This window comes from Propithecus coquereli, unplaced genomic scaffold (genome assembly GCF_000956105.1).
Source record: "Propithecus coquereli isolate 6110/MARCELLA unplaced genomic scaffold, Pcoq_1.0 Scaffold118, whole genome shotgun sequence".
In the NCBI taxonomy this organism is placed as follows: domain Eukaryota; kingdom Metazoa; phylum Chordata; class Mammalia; order Primates; family Indriidae; genus Propithecus; species Propithecus coquereli.
This window is the reverse complement of record NW_012135858.1, coordinates 1,311,346-1,327,255: the sequence shown is the minus strand read 5'-3', so window position 1 is coordinate 1,327,255 and position 15,910 is coordinate 1,311,346. Positions and strand designations below refer to the sequence as shown.

The 15,910-nt window shown below is 39.5% G+C and overlaps 1 protein-coding gene and 1 pseudogene across 1 annotated transcript in view; one reads left to right on the top strand and one right to left on the bottom strand.

Annotated features, from left to right (window-relative positions):
* The window catches only part of FMNL2 (formin-like 2), a 157,898-nt gene that overhangs the window by 58,977 nt on the left and 83,011 nt on the right, over positions 1-15,910 (top strand). The window contains exons 5-6 of the mRNA XM_012659111.1: positions 2,054-2,137; positions 5,202-5,354. Coding sequence (XP_012514565.1) covers positions 2,054-2,137; positions 5,202-5,354 — 237 coding nt within the window. The remainder of the gene's footprint in view (positions 1-2,053; positions 2,138-5,201; positions 5,355-15,910) is intronic.
* LOC105822405 lies at positions 6,092-6,423 on the bottom strand (annotated as a pseudogene).

Sequence of the window (15,910 nt, the reverse complement as noted above, 5' to 3'; positions counted from 1 at the left end):
CTTTGTGAGACCTACCAGGTGGTGTTCTCTTTGCCAATGTTGCCACTCTAGGTCTCTTTTAAATTAAATGTTATATGCTTACACACAGCTATGTTAATTGCATACATTTTGTGATTGCCTGTCTGAGGCATACCGGGGAAAAATACAAGGCAAGCTTTCTACTTTTCCCACTATGCTGCCTCTTGGTACTGTGTGTAGACCTGAGTTTACATCATGGAGATGACGGGACTGTAAGAAAGAATGAGCTTGAGAATACAACAAAGAAAAAATTCCAAGCTGGATGTGATGGCTCTCATCTGTAACCCCAGCAACTTGGGAAGTTGAGGCAGGAGGATCCCTTGAGCCTAGGAGTTTGAGACCAGCATGGACAACATAGTAGTGAGATCCTGTTTGTTTAAAAAAAAAAAAAAAAAGCATTAGCTGTGGGTGATGATGTGCACCTGTAGCTTCAGCTACTTTTGTGGGCTGGTGGTGGCCAAGGTGGGAGGATCCCTTGAGCCCAGGGGTTTGAGGCTGCGATGAGCTATGATCACACCATTGTACTCCAGCCTGGGTGATAGAATGAAACCCTGTCTCTAAAAATGTAAAGATAAAAAAAAAAAAAGGAAATACTCCAAATAACAAAATTTAAAAACCAGGCATTCCAAGTCCATGGGATTTTTTCTTCCTTTAAGACAAAGATCCCAGGCCAGGCACGGTGGCTCATACCTGTAATTCTAACACTCTGGGAGGACAAGATGGGAGAATTGCTTGAGGCCATGAGTTTGAAACCAGCCTGAGCAAGAGCGACATCCCCTTCTCTACTAAAAATAGAAAAAATTAGCCAGCTTGGTGGTGCATGCCTGTAGTCCCAGCTACTCGGGAGGCTGAGACAGGAGGATTGCTTGAGCCCAGGAGTTTGAGGTTGCAGTGGGCTATGATAACACCACTGCACTCTAGCTGGAGCAACAGAGTGAGACTATCTTAAAAAAAAAAAAAAAATCCCAAAGGGTTGCTCACTCTTAAGGGACACATGGTAGGATTGTCCAGCTATTGTTTTAATAGCTAGCTAAACTGGCTTCCATAGTTGCTGTCATATCCATAGCCGGTCAACCTTTTTGGCTTGGTGTTCATGGAAGAAAACGACCATTTTGAGATGCAGTTGACAGATGTACCTCAGGTGTCATTTCAGTGATAGTAGCTGACTTTTTGATTTATTTGTTGGAGTTTCAAACTTAGGGAAGGTTTAATCAGGTACCACATGTTCTTTGAAGATGAGTGCACTGGAGGAAATCTGTAAAATGGGATAAAGATATTTATCTTGAGTACCTAAGATTCTGTTTGACTATTCTTGGAGTTATTATGAAGGACAAATAAAAATGTGTAAACTTTCTCAGTGAACTGTTGAGTACTATTCAAGTGGTATTATTTAACAGTGAATATTTTAAAAAAACCTGATACTTGTCACGTTTTGACCTTGATGATGGTATGTGGTGCCTGCAGCTTTTAAAAAGGTTTTAACATTCGGGAAAAAATTAAGTAAATCATTATCCCTATTGAATTTCTAGAAGCCCACAAACACTGGTCTCCCGTTGGCTGGTTGAGTGGTTTCTGTAGCTTGGTGTGCCAAGGAGGAGTTGAGTGTGCATTTGGAATCCTGCCTGGATTTCAGTGGTTACGTTGTCATGTCCCCAATCTGCCTCATTCCCGCGTGGTCTTGCCGCCTTCAACAAGCAGGCTGTGGATCAGTTGGGGTGGAAAGAGTACATTTAGCAAGTGCCTTTTTTTTTCTTTTTAGAAAGTTTCTTATAGGTTATCTTAAGTCTCCTAAGCAGTACAATGCAAAGATGGCAACGTGCACTATTTAGTCCTTATTCTTGCATATCGAAATGTTGTACTTTTCCTAGTTACCATATCTGAAAAGCTGTTACCTTGTGTGAAATATCTAGGCCTTCCTCTGTATTTTCTTTCAGCCAATGAACATGTCCAGTGGAAAAACAAAACCTTCCACTGTGTCCTTTCCATGGCAGGTTATGTGATCAACCTCTCCAATGATTATTATTTTTTTCAACAGATGGGTCAGAGAGTTTTTGAATGAAGAAAACAAGGGTCTTGATGTTCTAGTGGAATATCTGTCATTTGCACAGTATGCAGTAACGTAAGTAAAACTTGGCTTGCTTGCATTTGAATTTTATGTGGTCATGGAAGATGGAACTCAGTGGTAAAATTATATACCGCACCGAGGGGAGAAACCCAGAAGCAGATGTGGTGTAGGGTTTAAGGAGGTTTGTTTCTGTTTGGGTAACTAAAACAAATCACATAATTGTTACTAGAATTACCTTTGAAGCAGAAACGAAACAGGTGAGTAAAAATCACCCTTAGAGGAGCTCTTATTTTCAGAAGAAGTACTTTCTTTAGGGCTTAGTTTACATATATCTATATGGTAGAATACTCTAACAGCTATTAGATAAGATATATGATGTATTATTGTTGGGTGATGCAGAAGAGTGACTCCCTTTTGATTTTAAAAATGGTGTCTATATGTATATTTGTATATGCTCGTAAATGATCACAGAAATAGATACCAAACAGTGGCATTGGAGGAAGAGGTAAGCAAGAGGCTCTTCTTTTTACTTTATATGTATTTGTAGTGTTTTGATTTCCTTCCCATAAGGTGAAGGGGGAAAACTGAATGGGGCAGAGCAGGGGAAAAAAAATCAACTTATTAACATTGTTTTTTATGTTTTTCGTTTTTTTGGTTTTGTTTTTGTTTCTTAACCTTGTTGTTTTGTTTCATAAAATTCTCTCATTTTCTTGGCTCCTGGAGTGTTTTATAACAGGACTGGAAAGAGTACATTTGAATGGGACATTCTCTTCTCCACATTTTCTCCTTTAATCAAAAAACATTCTAGTATCCACAAATACACTTTCATACACACAGATTGAGGCAATAATAGTGTATTTTTAATTTGGAAGATTTTGGCCTATGTGGTATTTTTCTTCTCCCACTCTTGTTTTAAAAGCAGTAACTTGTTTTTTATAGTGCTTCACTCCAAAAGAGTTCTAAGACGCAATTGGATGCTATTTTATAATCCCCATTCCTTCCCTGAGAATTGTGAGGCAAAAGCTATAAACACCCCTGCCTTACAGATGCAAAAACTAAACTATTAACAAAACAGCTTGAGTAGGTTTCCGTTTTAATACCTCTCATATAGTAGATGGAATAGACTAAGAAAAACCGACAGTCAAGTTCTTTTTTTCTTGAGAAATTGTCCTCTGAAATATAATTCTAATTTTTATAGCATGCTCTTCTAATGGACCTTCCTTATCTATCTCCATTACATCAAAAACTACTAATCTCCCTTATACTTCATATTACATGACAAGACAGAATAATATCACCCTATTGCATACTTTAAAATCGAGAGTGATATTTACGGAATTAAGGGAGGATTTAGAAATTTCAGGAATAACAGGTAAGAATAGCATGCTTTATATTGTGTTTGCTCTAGTGATTCCTTTACCTACATGACAACAGAGCTTGTAAACCGACTTTCCCAAATGTACCCTCACATGGGACCAATGCAGAAAGATTGTGCTACTCTGAGGGAATTCTTATACTCTATAGAGTAAGACAGTAGCCGACAAAAGATCAGAACTCAGAGCTCTGATTTCCTAATCTTGTACCTTTGTGAGAGTTTTTGTTGTTGTTGTTTTTTGTGGTGTTAGCTTTACTCTCTTTGCTTACTGGTTTTGGTTTTGCTTTGCTTTAATTAGATAATAAATTATATATAGATATATAATTTTATCTTCTTTCTGAAAACTAAAATTTCAGAAATTTTTTTTTACTATTCCTTGGCACGTGACAATTTCCTAGCCCATGGACATGCAAGGATGGAGTATGAGACGACAGGCTCATACCCAAGCCCTAAAATAGAAGCATTCACTTCTGTGTGTGTTTCCTTTTTCTGTTGTGTGAGAGTGAGGGATGGGCTGAGAGGAACATGTGAGTGCTGACCCGCTGAATGGCATGGGGGCTGCAGAGTGGCCGGCTGAGCGCGTTAATGCTGTGAGTGGTTTGGAGATGCCCACTCACCTTGCATGCTCCGACTCTGTTACAGCTTTCTCGAGTTAAGCTTTTATTAGATTACCGCATTCCACCTCTTTGCTGTTGGGCATTGCTTCCTGCATCCAAAGGCGTGACAAAATTGTCTGTGATCAGACCCCTGTGCTGATTTTGTATGTCTGATTAGTTTTTAATAGGTGGAGAACATCACCAAATTTCAACATTCTACTCAAATATTTTATTTTGACAGTCATACTTTTATAAAGTCATAAAAAGTCATACTATTGTTTCCAATGCATATTGTTGTTTTTTTCTTCTGCAATATCCTGTAAAATCTTCCAGAGGATATTAAGTATAGCTGCCTTCTGTTCAGCTGTCCGTCTGATCAGGTGCTGCTTGGCGGGACTGTGGGTAGAGACAATTAATGCAATGTTTTCGTGAGAAAGCAGAGTTACTGACTTTGTGAGGGAAAAAAGAATGCACGGAACACAGAAGCCTCTCTGTTTAAAAACTTTGTTCCTAAACTATATAAGAATGAGCAACTTAACTTGCCATTTATTCTAACGTGGTGAACATGAGTAATAACCTCAAAAAATGTCAGAGAAACAACAGTCTTACTTTAAAGAGCACCACATTGGGAAGAGATTCCAAAATCAAAGCAAATCCATAACTTTGCTAGTAATGTGCCACATATGGTTGGAAAAGTATACTTGCCAACACACTAGGAGAAAATGCTCAATGAAAATTGATGGGTAGGAATAAATTAGTATGAGCCTAACATATTGACTTGTTAAAGCAAAACGAAGACAGCTGTAAGATCTTTTCTCCCTTCCATCATAGCAATGTTAGCAATTGGTAAGTTAGCAAGCCTTATGTAGAATAAAGTAAAATACAAATAATACATCACTATTTAATTTTTGCTGTTTATTGTTCCATTATTCTTTGGCCAGGCCCAGTATGTGTCATTTTGTATTTTTGAAGCTAACACTGAGTCCATAGAAATTCTTTCGTATTTCCTTTTTAGGTGTCTTTGTCGGCAAGGACTTCCTATACTAAGGTACAGATATATTATAGGAATAGCAAGTTATGCACATCTGTGTGTGTGTGTGTGAACGTGAATTTTTAAGTCTGAAGTGACATTTCTCTTTTGTTTTAGTTTTGACTTTGAAAGTATGGAAAGTACTGTGGAGAGTTCAGTGGACAAATCAAGGCCCTGGAGTAGGTCTATTGAGGACCTGCACAGAGGGAGCAACCTGCCCTCACCTGTGGGCAACAGTGTCTCCCGCTCTGGAAGACATTCTGGCATGCGGTAAGTTCCTGTAGTCAGGAGGCAACTTTGGAAGAATACACTGGGACAGAGGGTCCCTCACTTCTTTTGGTGATACCTGGGCAGGGTATCAACATGTCTTGCCTCATTTCCAGTGACTCTAAATGAGAGTTTCTTTAAGAGTTCCTGGGATCTTCCCTTGGGTAGTCTTCTATAGCTTTAAGTAGCTTTCTAGAAACACCATAGTTTGATTCAACACAGAAAGTTGAGAGAATTCTGCTGCCAAATGATGTAACAGGGCAGTCTTATTGGCAGATAAGTTTTTGAAACTAGGGAGATGTTGACATCTTGATGTAGATGCTGCTTCCAAGGTAGACGCAGCACGTTGAGATCTGAGAATGTAGAGAGCCCTGCCTTGTTCTCCCTTCCCCTCCCCTAGTGGTAGCTCAGGTGTGTGCTCTGTGGGGTGTTTTCTTAGTCATAGATGCAGAGTGCTGTAGTGATTATCTTTATTAATGAGATACCTTTAAGCAGTGATCCTTTGCTTAGGTGTGCTTCAGTTGCCAACCTTACATTTCCTCTTAAGGATTCCCTCTCTAATCTCTCCTGGCTGAAATACTACCATGCTGAGGGAGGACTGGTGCTGACCACCTATACCAGTAATGGGTATAATATTGCTGAGGCTGTTCATTCACTCAAACCTACAATCATTCACTCATTGAAAAATATATTTTTTTGAAGAGCACAAATCCACTTTTCTTTATTTACTTTTCATTAGTTTAAATCCTTGAAGGGTACAGCATCACACGGATTCTGTGTCCAATGGCCTTAGCAGGAAGGTTCCTTCAGATTTTGGCCCCAACCATGCCACTGTTTCCATGGGCCTGAGTTATCTTTCCCCAGATTACTCTGGTTTTGTTTGGTTTGCCACCAGGAGTCCCTGTGTTTTCTTTGCTTCGTATCCATAAGTACATCTCTTGCCCAAATAGAATTCAGTTTCATCTCGGGCATAAACACCTTCACTTTTAAGAAGAGCTCTGTGCTCTTTTTGGTTCCAGAGACCCTGCTCATAGCCAGCAAAAATGGCCTTGAACCACAGCCTTCCAGACATGTTTGCCTTTTTGAAGTCCTGTTCCCAGCAGACCTAATGGAACCACTGCCTCATGTGTAATTGCAGATGAACAAAGTGCACCCATTTCACTACCATTGAAAAATACTTTTGAACTTCTATAATTTGCCAGGCACTGTACTTAGAATTAATTGTACTTTGCTGCATAAATCAAAACCCCTGCCTGTCAAGATAGAGATATCATCTAAAGCCAATTTATAAAGGTTTCTATGGTCCATGAGTTTAATACAAAATATTATTAATAAGGTCCCCATTCCCAAATGTTTCTTACTCTTTTTAGCTTAAAAAATTTGTCTCACTTATTTCAGGCATGATCTGGCACGGGGACATTATTTCTCTAAGTGTTTAGGATCATCATCGGAATTAGGTTATTGTAGTAGGGTCCATGTGTCAGATTGCAATCAGTGAATACGTGGTTTTCAGACCTTTTGTATTTGGTTTGCTTTTAATTGTCTTGGGTTTTGATCATGGAAGGTTAAACAGTTCTCTATAATGAAGTTCAGTTCTGCTGAAGGATTTGATGTTTGAATATGATATCTGCAACAAACCATTCAGATTTTCCTGGTTTAGAAATGTCAGAAATCTTAATGGGTTTAGAATAAATTGATTCAATAAAAATAAAGAGCATCGTTTCAATTCACCTCATGGTATTTGCCATACACAAAGGGTTGTATAAACTACTAATCTGCATCAACTTCACATGTGGGCAGAGGAACATAGGGGCCAATGTGGAAGTTAAAGACCAATTGTACCTGAAGAATTCCCTGACCACCTTAGTACTGGAATGGAAATTCTCATATGTAAGGGATTTAATTTAAAAAGTACATTTTAATTTGGTTTTCCATCGTTAGATACTTAGAAAGTGTCATATATTGGCCAGCTACCACTTTAACAAGGATTCATTTTTCTGATTAGTAATTCATTATGCCTTTTTTTTTTTTTAAGTATGGAAGACTGTTTTTTAAGAGCACATTGTTTCCAGTACAGTGGAAGAATCAGGAAAATAGGGGAAACTTCCCAGGTCCAAGGAGGGATGTAGTCCTGGGTGCTGGAAGGCTGGGGGTATAGGAACATCAAAGGCCAGCCTGTGATTTGCTTCACAGTTGGCTCAAGGTGGATCCTGCTAGAATTAATTTCAAATTGGAAAGACAGACCCAAAGTCTGGAGATAGATATAATGGAAATTCTATCCGGAAATACACAGGAACTATATGACATTTCTGGTTGGCAGGTGTGCTTGAAGATGACCAGCTAAGAAACCAACATCACATTCTCCTGTTTTGTGTTTAAACAATTCTAAGCTGAGGAACGGAACATTTGAATTTCCTTTGACTCTGCTTTATGGTTTCTAGTAACTCAAGAAAGCCAACATGACAGTAACTTTCATGCCACTTATTGACGTGAAGCTTAGATTTTTGTTTTTGTTTTTAACCAGTGTATATCAGTGATATTCCAGCTCTTGTGGTTCATGGATTTGTGCCTAATTCTGTATTTGGTCATTGGAAAGCATCTGTGACTTATAAAAACAGCAATCAGAAGTACAGGCATATGGTACATGTTGCTTTTCATATACCCAAAGATTGTTTACATGTTTTTTCTCTTCCTCCTCCTCCTCCTCCTCTCCTCCTCCTCTTCTCCTCCTCCTCTCCTCCTCCTCTCTTTTCTTTCTCTGTGCCCTGCACTACCTTCACCTTTTGGCTTTCTTTCTGTTGTCCTTTTTAATTCTGCCACCTCATTTGCGATCGTCTTCTACTCTACTTTATTCTTTCTCATCCTGCTGTCTCCTCTTCCTCTGGTTCCACTCATCTCTCATGCCACTACCAGATTGGTTTCTCTGCCTGAGTATCTTCAGTTCAAATGCCACAGAGCTGCTTCTCCCCCTGTTGCCTCTGGAGCAGCTTCAGTTTACACACTGATGATGAGGCTTCAAACCGGAAAATCTCGTAAGTCACGGGTGCAAATGACACCCAAGAGAGCTCACAGGGCATGGTAGCAGGGCATCACGACTGCTCTCCATGTTATAATATGATAACCTCATGGCTTAGCGCCAACACACTGCACTGGAATAAAACCCACTGCCTTTTAAACTTCGATACACTCTGTTATCATATTATGATTCCTCATTTTAAGAATTTGAACCCTTAAGGTATATTGCATTCTTATTACTATTACAGGGGCTTTTTTGGAAAGAGAAAAAGGATATTCATGCTGTATAAAGAAGACTTATTCTGGTAGCTTTGTTTAATTAGTATATGTCTTCTATATCCAAATGCAGATTTTAGTTCCCTCTTCCTAATCTCCAGGTAATAACATAGATACAGCAATCTTATCAGTTATCACTTGGCAAAAAGGATTGGTTATGCTTGGAAGAAGAAAAGAGATTTCAGAAAATTTAAAACACTGTATAAATGGGGCTTGATTAAAGAAAAAAGGAAAAACACTCTGTTCTGAAATGCAAGGTTTTTGAACAAAATTCTAATGTTGACACACTCTTCCTTCTTGTGTTCAAACTTTATTTTTTGACTATTTAAAGTGATTATTAAACATTTTGTAGCATGACACGCACCTTGAGTTCTATCAGCTATTGGATTCTATTTTGCCATACATTTGTCAGCTTGGCCAGAAGGAAAAGTGTCGATACTGATACTGTAGAAACCTAGTCTGTGCCGTTTCCTAAACTTAGAGCCTGTGTGCCTTCAGTTGAGATAGGTTTCCATCAATGTGGCTACAGATCTAGCCAAATTTAATGGTGCAGTGTAGGCACATGTGTGCACATTAGATCTATGAAGACAAAGGCTGCATTATTTCAGGTGCAAGAGAAAGTAATTTTTAAATTTTAAGAAGGTCCAAGATTTATCCATTAGATTTGAATAAAAAATGACGTAGACAACAAGTAAATGCGCTCTGAGTTTTTGAAGAAAAGGGTGGAGAACTAATTTAGGGTGTGGAGGAAGGGACATATTTTAAACTGGGACTTTGGGTGGTGGCCAGAGTTGGTCTTCAGGGTGAGGAAAGGCTGCTTCAGGTGGAGGTGTAAGGAAAAGAATGTGAGATGAACACAACCTTGTATCAAAGATCAGGCATGTTTGGGAAAGAGAGAAGGACCTGTCCTTTCAGGGACAGAGGCTTTGTGATGGAGGTGGAGGGCTGTCTAATGAAGAGACAGGGTCATGGACAGACAGAGCTTGAAAGGCCTTGGAGGTCATCCTAGCTGACCTTTCCATTGTGGGGAAGAAACCAAGATCCACACTGCCTTCAGTAGATCAGCTACTACTGATATTTCTTCCTAAGCTCCTCAGAACAGGAGTTTCATTGTTTTTCCTAAAATTATTATTTTAGTGGAATGGCATTTTGTGAATAGTATGCTATATATGCTTAGTGGATTTATGGGAAGAGATGAAGAGTTCAAATTTAAGTCCTTGCTTATACATTTTAATTCAGTGATGATTACATTCCTGGCAGTGTTTTTCATGGAAGTAGTTTTTAGAGTATTTTTAATTTATTTTTTATTTTAAATTATTTGTTTATTTTTTTATTTCAAGAGATGGGGTCTTGCTCTGTTGACCAGGTTGGAGTGCAGTGGTACAATCATAGCTCACTGCAGCCTCAAACTCTTGGGCTCAAGGGATCCTCCCCGCTCAGCCTCCCTAGCAGCTGGGATTATAGGCATGAACCACTGTGGCCTAAAAGTATAGCTACTATAATTATTCCTTTGAGGAAACTGAGGCCTATAGTGGTTAAACAACTTGCCTGAGATCAAACAGTAAGTGAAGGAGGCAAGATTTGGAATAAGTTGTCCTTATACTATATAGGATTAAAGAAAACATGAAGAGGACTCAGCAAATTCCTACAGCTGTGGTGTAGTACCTTCATGGGCAAGATTTATTATGTACTTAGTATGTGAAGGGTGCCTTGCCAAGTGCTGAGGATACAGAAGGACATAGTAAATAATGTATTTGTATATGATTTACGACTGATAAGGGACTTATTAGTGTATACATGTTTGTGCTCATGCATCTATATGCTAGCTTATATGGTAAATGCCATGTGATAGAACCAGAACTAATGACATGGAAATTTAGAGTCTAGAGTGAACCACAGAACCAAGGGGGAGATTCGTGAGACTTGGTGTGGATGTGAAACGATAATGAGTGAGACCTGGAGGAATGGCTGGGCAAAGGGAGAGGTCAGGAGAGAGTGGTCTGAGAAGTGGTTGGGTGGTAAGACTGCATGGTTCTCGTAGGAAACAATGAACAGATGAGTCTGGCTGGCAGTACTTTAGGGCCAGTTATGTACTATTTTGAAGATCAGATTGTGAAGCTGTCATTGTAGCCCATTGGCAATGATTTATTGAAGGTTTATGAAAAGGGGGGGTAATTTGGGATAAAGATAGAAATATTTCTATTTAAAGGTCACAGGAGTGAGATGGTTTCCTTGGACATTTTTCATTCAGGGACATATCCTGATTAATTAGCCACTTGATAGCAAATGCCTTTGACAAGGGAAATGTAATGAAAAGTCAGAAAATTCAGATAATGGCTCTCCATTTATGTTTCGAGTCAGCAGCCTGTTCTTTCACTTACTCCATTTGAAAAGCATGTCCTGAGACCTTTGATTACAGGCTCTGTTCTAGCTGTTATCTGGTCCTCTACTGGGAAATAGAGACAAACAGAAAATTTGAATACCGGATTTAAAAGTTCATTAGGAAGTTTGTTTACTCTTCTTTCTCTTTCTCTCTCTCTCCTTGTACCTCTACCTTGAACTATCTGGATTCGACTGTTTCGGCTCTGTTTCTTTTGGCTATAGAGACAGAAAAATGCTTGGCTCCTTTTTTTAAGCATCATATATTTTGTGAAGTTTAATTGATAGAAAAAAATATGCCCAAGTGATGTCATGTCTGAAGGGTAAGAGAGAGGAAATCTAAAACCCCAAATCTTGGTTAAAGTTCTGTTAGCCCAGACCTTGGAACCATAAAAGACTGGTACAATTCTGCCAAATTATGTGACATACTCCACTGGCGTCTCGTTCCAGTTGGGCTGAGCCCTTACATCAGCTTCCAAGGGAGTTCTAATTCCTTTATAGGTAGATATCATTCTTATTTATAGGTAGATATTAGTTTGATATCTCAATAGTGTGATAGACTATTTGAAAATACTTTTTGTAAGAGAAAAAATACACCTTTTCTTTTTCTTGTTGACATTAGGGCCTAGATATTATGAGTCTCACAAATGTTGGCATGGAAGCTCCATAGAAGGCTTTCGAAAAACCTTTTTGCCAGACTCTGGGAAAGCCTGGTTAGGTCAGTTCAGGAAATATTCATTCAAGCTTCTGCAGTGTTATGCAGTCTGTGGCTAATAGCTCAGAAGGAGAGACAGACATGTACACAACCCACATACTAGAATATGTCTACATGTCTAGAGATATGTATATGTTACTGAGACATATATGGGTGATCATATTTACCTCAAGGCATCACTGAAATATACCTTCTGCTCATGAGTAGCAGTCTCCTGTACTCCCAGAATTATCGTAGATATGCTACTTAGCACTTACTGTTTTTATCACCTGTTGTTTATTATTTTTGTAGATGTACTGCTTTCTATTCCTAAACATAAGGGACTAGCTCAAAATTACAGTAGTCTTCTTCATCATCGTCATCTTCTTTTTCTGTTTTTTTTTGACTCCCTTACAATGGGTAATAGTTTTAAGGATAGCAAAAACATGACTCTAACCAGAACTTTAATGAACCTTATATATAATTCAGGCTATGACCATGTACCTGGTCAGAGAAATTACTGTGTTATCTGTCATTCCTCAGATCCAAGAAAACCACTTCCCTGGGCTTTCTTTGCTGGCCTTGCCTTCTTTTTGCCTTCTTGAGTCAAACATTCAAATTTGCTTTCCTGGTCGGAGGTCACTAAACTGTGGTTCTGACTTTCAAAACAGAAATACCTTCCTTCCCTGGAGCACCCACAGCTGCTGCTGTGCGGGTCGAGGTGCTCACCATGGGCTGCTCAGTACATTCTCTGTCAAGCATGAAGCAGGTGGCTCAGGGGGCCGTTGTTACCATAGTACTAAACTAAGTTCTGTATAGTTTCTTAAAGGATATTTGCAAAAATTGCTTGGTTTTCTTATGCCTACCACTCATACTAGTGTTGACTTATAACTTCTTCATTTATTATTATTTCATGTACACAGAACTGGTACATGCTGAGATATGCATAAAACTAATACAAGTGGTTAGAGTGATTTCTGTTTGGTTTTGATCTTAAGTGAATTTTGCAATCTGTAATCTGTTTTCCGTATTCACAGCTTTATGAATTCTAATTGTCAGCTCTCATCTTTTTGAATGTTAGGGTAATATTTAGAGTTTTAGCCCAGTGCTTGAGAAAATAGCAGGCAATTCTCGAAGCTGATGTAAAGGAGGGCCTGAGAAATTTATTGCTACTAGTTTCCCTACAAAAACATCTCTCAGTATCCCTTTCCCATTATTTTTCCTACAAATGGCAGGAGCTCCAAAAATTAGACTCAGGGTTGTTTTCTGCCTCCTAGAGATCCCTCTTTTGTGTCCAGGCATCTGGAACCCCAAATCTCTGCCTGCTAGGTTGGGAGGAGAAAGGCTCTCGAATGGCATGTAGATAATTGGCCCCAGTCGTCTAGGGATTGAGTCGCAATCTCTCCATAACATTCCATACTCTGTTTTCCCCCTGGAAATCCAAAGGAGTTCTCTCCCATCTTCACATCTCAGGGAACCTGTCTGAGTCACCAGAGAGACCCGGCTGTTCATCACCTCCGTTAGACCTCCACCCATCAACTTGAAAGCATTGTTACAGACTGAATAGGTTGGGGAGAAAATGATCTCCCAATGTCTGTTATGGGATCCCAGTGAAAGTGGTTGAATAAGGACCTCTGAATATGCTCTCCTCCATAAAAGTGATAAGAAAACTGGCAAAAAAATTAATAGAATAAACTTTTTCAGAAATCTAGAAATTAACTAAGTCTTGCAGCAATACAGGAAGCCATCTAGTCAGGAAAAATGACTGAATCTCAGAACAGCAAGGTTTGTGGCATTTCAACGTGTCCCTATTCCCATCCCTCCATCTTCAGTTACACAGTGGCCTTGAAAACCAGCAGCCTGGCAGTCATTGCAGAGGGTGGGATGGAGTTGGAGTGTCTTCAGAGTTTCTCTCCTCCCCCACGCCCTCTCCCTCTGCCTCTTCTTCTCCCTCTTCTTCCTTCTCTTCCTCCTTCTCTTCCTCCCATCCCCCTCATCCCTTTCCTCCTCTTCTGTTCCCCGCCCCCACCATCCTCCATTAGGCTATGATGTACAGTGAGATTTGAGAACTACTGGTGATGAAAAAGGGAACCCAGCGGAGTGCATTGTTGCTGAAGCTGATTTCAAATCTCAGTTAAGGGAACATGCACCATTAGCTGTTGACTGACAGAGTCTGGGGCCATGCAAGACATATTGCATGGGACAGGACTAAATAAAGATTATTTGCCTCAATTATCCATGGGAGACCATGGAGAAACTGATGCTGCGTCTCATTGGGGCTTTTTAAAATTTACCGCAATGAATTGGAGGGACACTCTCCAATTGGCTCTGCTCAAATAGTCTCTGTTTTATATGAAGTTTCGTAATAGCTTCAGGAAGAAAATATTATAGTAACTGGTTTCACTTTATGTAATTCTGTAACAGAACACATCCAAGGGTGTTAGTTTGCCACAGAGGCACTCAGACCTCCTACTGAGTCACCAGCTTAATCCCTGTAAAGCTCAGGTCTTTGTGGAGAGTTTATTCAAATAGGTAAACTAGGATGATCAATGTTTGCAAAAGTGAAGATTGTTTAGACTAAAGGGCTGTGGCGAAGACTCAGATGCACGTTGTCTTATCTATCTACCCTTTGAAAGGTAGTTTATTGAATTGATTCACTTGTGTTAACATGATTATGCAGCAGCACTTCTCACATACATTATTTGGCTATTGTAACTAGTTTCATTTGAGCCGTCTGAATTTTAATTGGTGACACATTGTTGCTGTGATTTTCCAACCCTACCTAAGTGAATCAGTGTCACTCATACATTGGATAGAGTTTTGTGGCACTTATCCTTTTTCTGCGGAAACTGCTAACCACTACATTCAGCCTTATTGCCATTCAGGTGGACATTTGCAACACGACTTCGGTGGCGGGGGGGAACCAAGGGCAACATACGTAACCTAAACATATGTACACCCATAATTTGCTGAAATAAAAAAAAAAAAAAATTTTCAAAGCTGAGTTTTTCTAATGATACCTGGTTCTTTTGTCTTATGTGTTTTGTGCTTTGGCCTCATCGCAGAAATCTGCAAATTTGCTTTTTTAGGGTAGATCAGGACCAGCTCTCCACCTAAAGAGGCCTTGGAGGAGATTTCCTGTAGGGTGATTGTGGTGGAAGAGCAGGAAGATCACATTATCTACTAGCTCTCAGTCTTAAGGTAGATCTAAACCTAGACCATCTAAAAGAGTTCATTTTTCTTTTATTGGAAAAGTAATATACATCCATTCTGTAAAATTTTAAAATGTATACAAAATCCATGAATGAAAGTATCTTGTAATTCCACCATTCAAAAAATCATAAGACAGGGGCCGGGCGCGGTGGCGCACGCCTGTCATCCTGAACTCTGGGAGGCCGAGGCGGGTGGATCGTTTGAGCTCAGGAGTTCGAGACCAGCCTGAGCAAGAGCGAGACCCCATCTCTACCAAAAATAGAAAGAAATTAATTGGACAGCTAAAAATACATAGAAAAAAATTAGCCAGGCATGGTGGCGCATGCCTGTAGTCCCAGCTACTTGGGAGGCTGAGGCAGGAGGATGGCTTGAGCCCAGGAGTTTGAGGTTGCTGTGAGCTGTGATGACGCCACGGCACTCTAGCCCAGGCAACACAGTGAGACTCTGTCTCAAAAAAAAAAAAAAAAAGAAAAATCATAAGACAGGGATATTTTAAATCTGCATTGGTAATCTTTTATATTTAATTATGTTGTCATGTTACCGTTGTGATACTCATCTCACAATTTGTCCATTCCTTTTATATTTACTTCAGGGGTTAGAGATCCATTTAAAAACAACTTTTAGATGCCTAAAGACAGTTACTAAGAGTAGGTCTATCTCAGTCAAATCTGGCTAAAGAGAAATTTTAAGTATGATGCTTTGCAAAAAGCATTCTCCTATGAGAAGATGCAGCTACCATTGTTCCACCATGTTGTGCTGTGTAAGTGTGTGTATAATGTTACTGGATTCACTTCACATGTTATAATGTACATCACTTTGCTAAGTGCAGTGGGATGGGAGGGCTGGGGCTGAAGTGTGGATAGAGCACATCTTAATACAGGGGCTATCTACATACTTACTATTGCTTCCTAAACTCTGGTGGTAAGCCCTGGAAGACTGAAGCAATATCTTTATCTTTCATTTTCCCTTGCACTTAGCATAG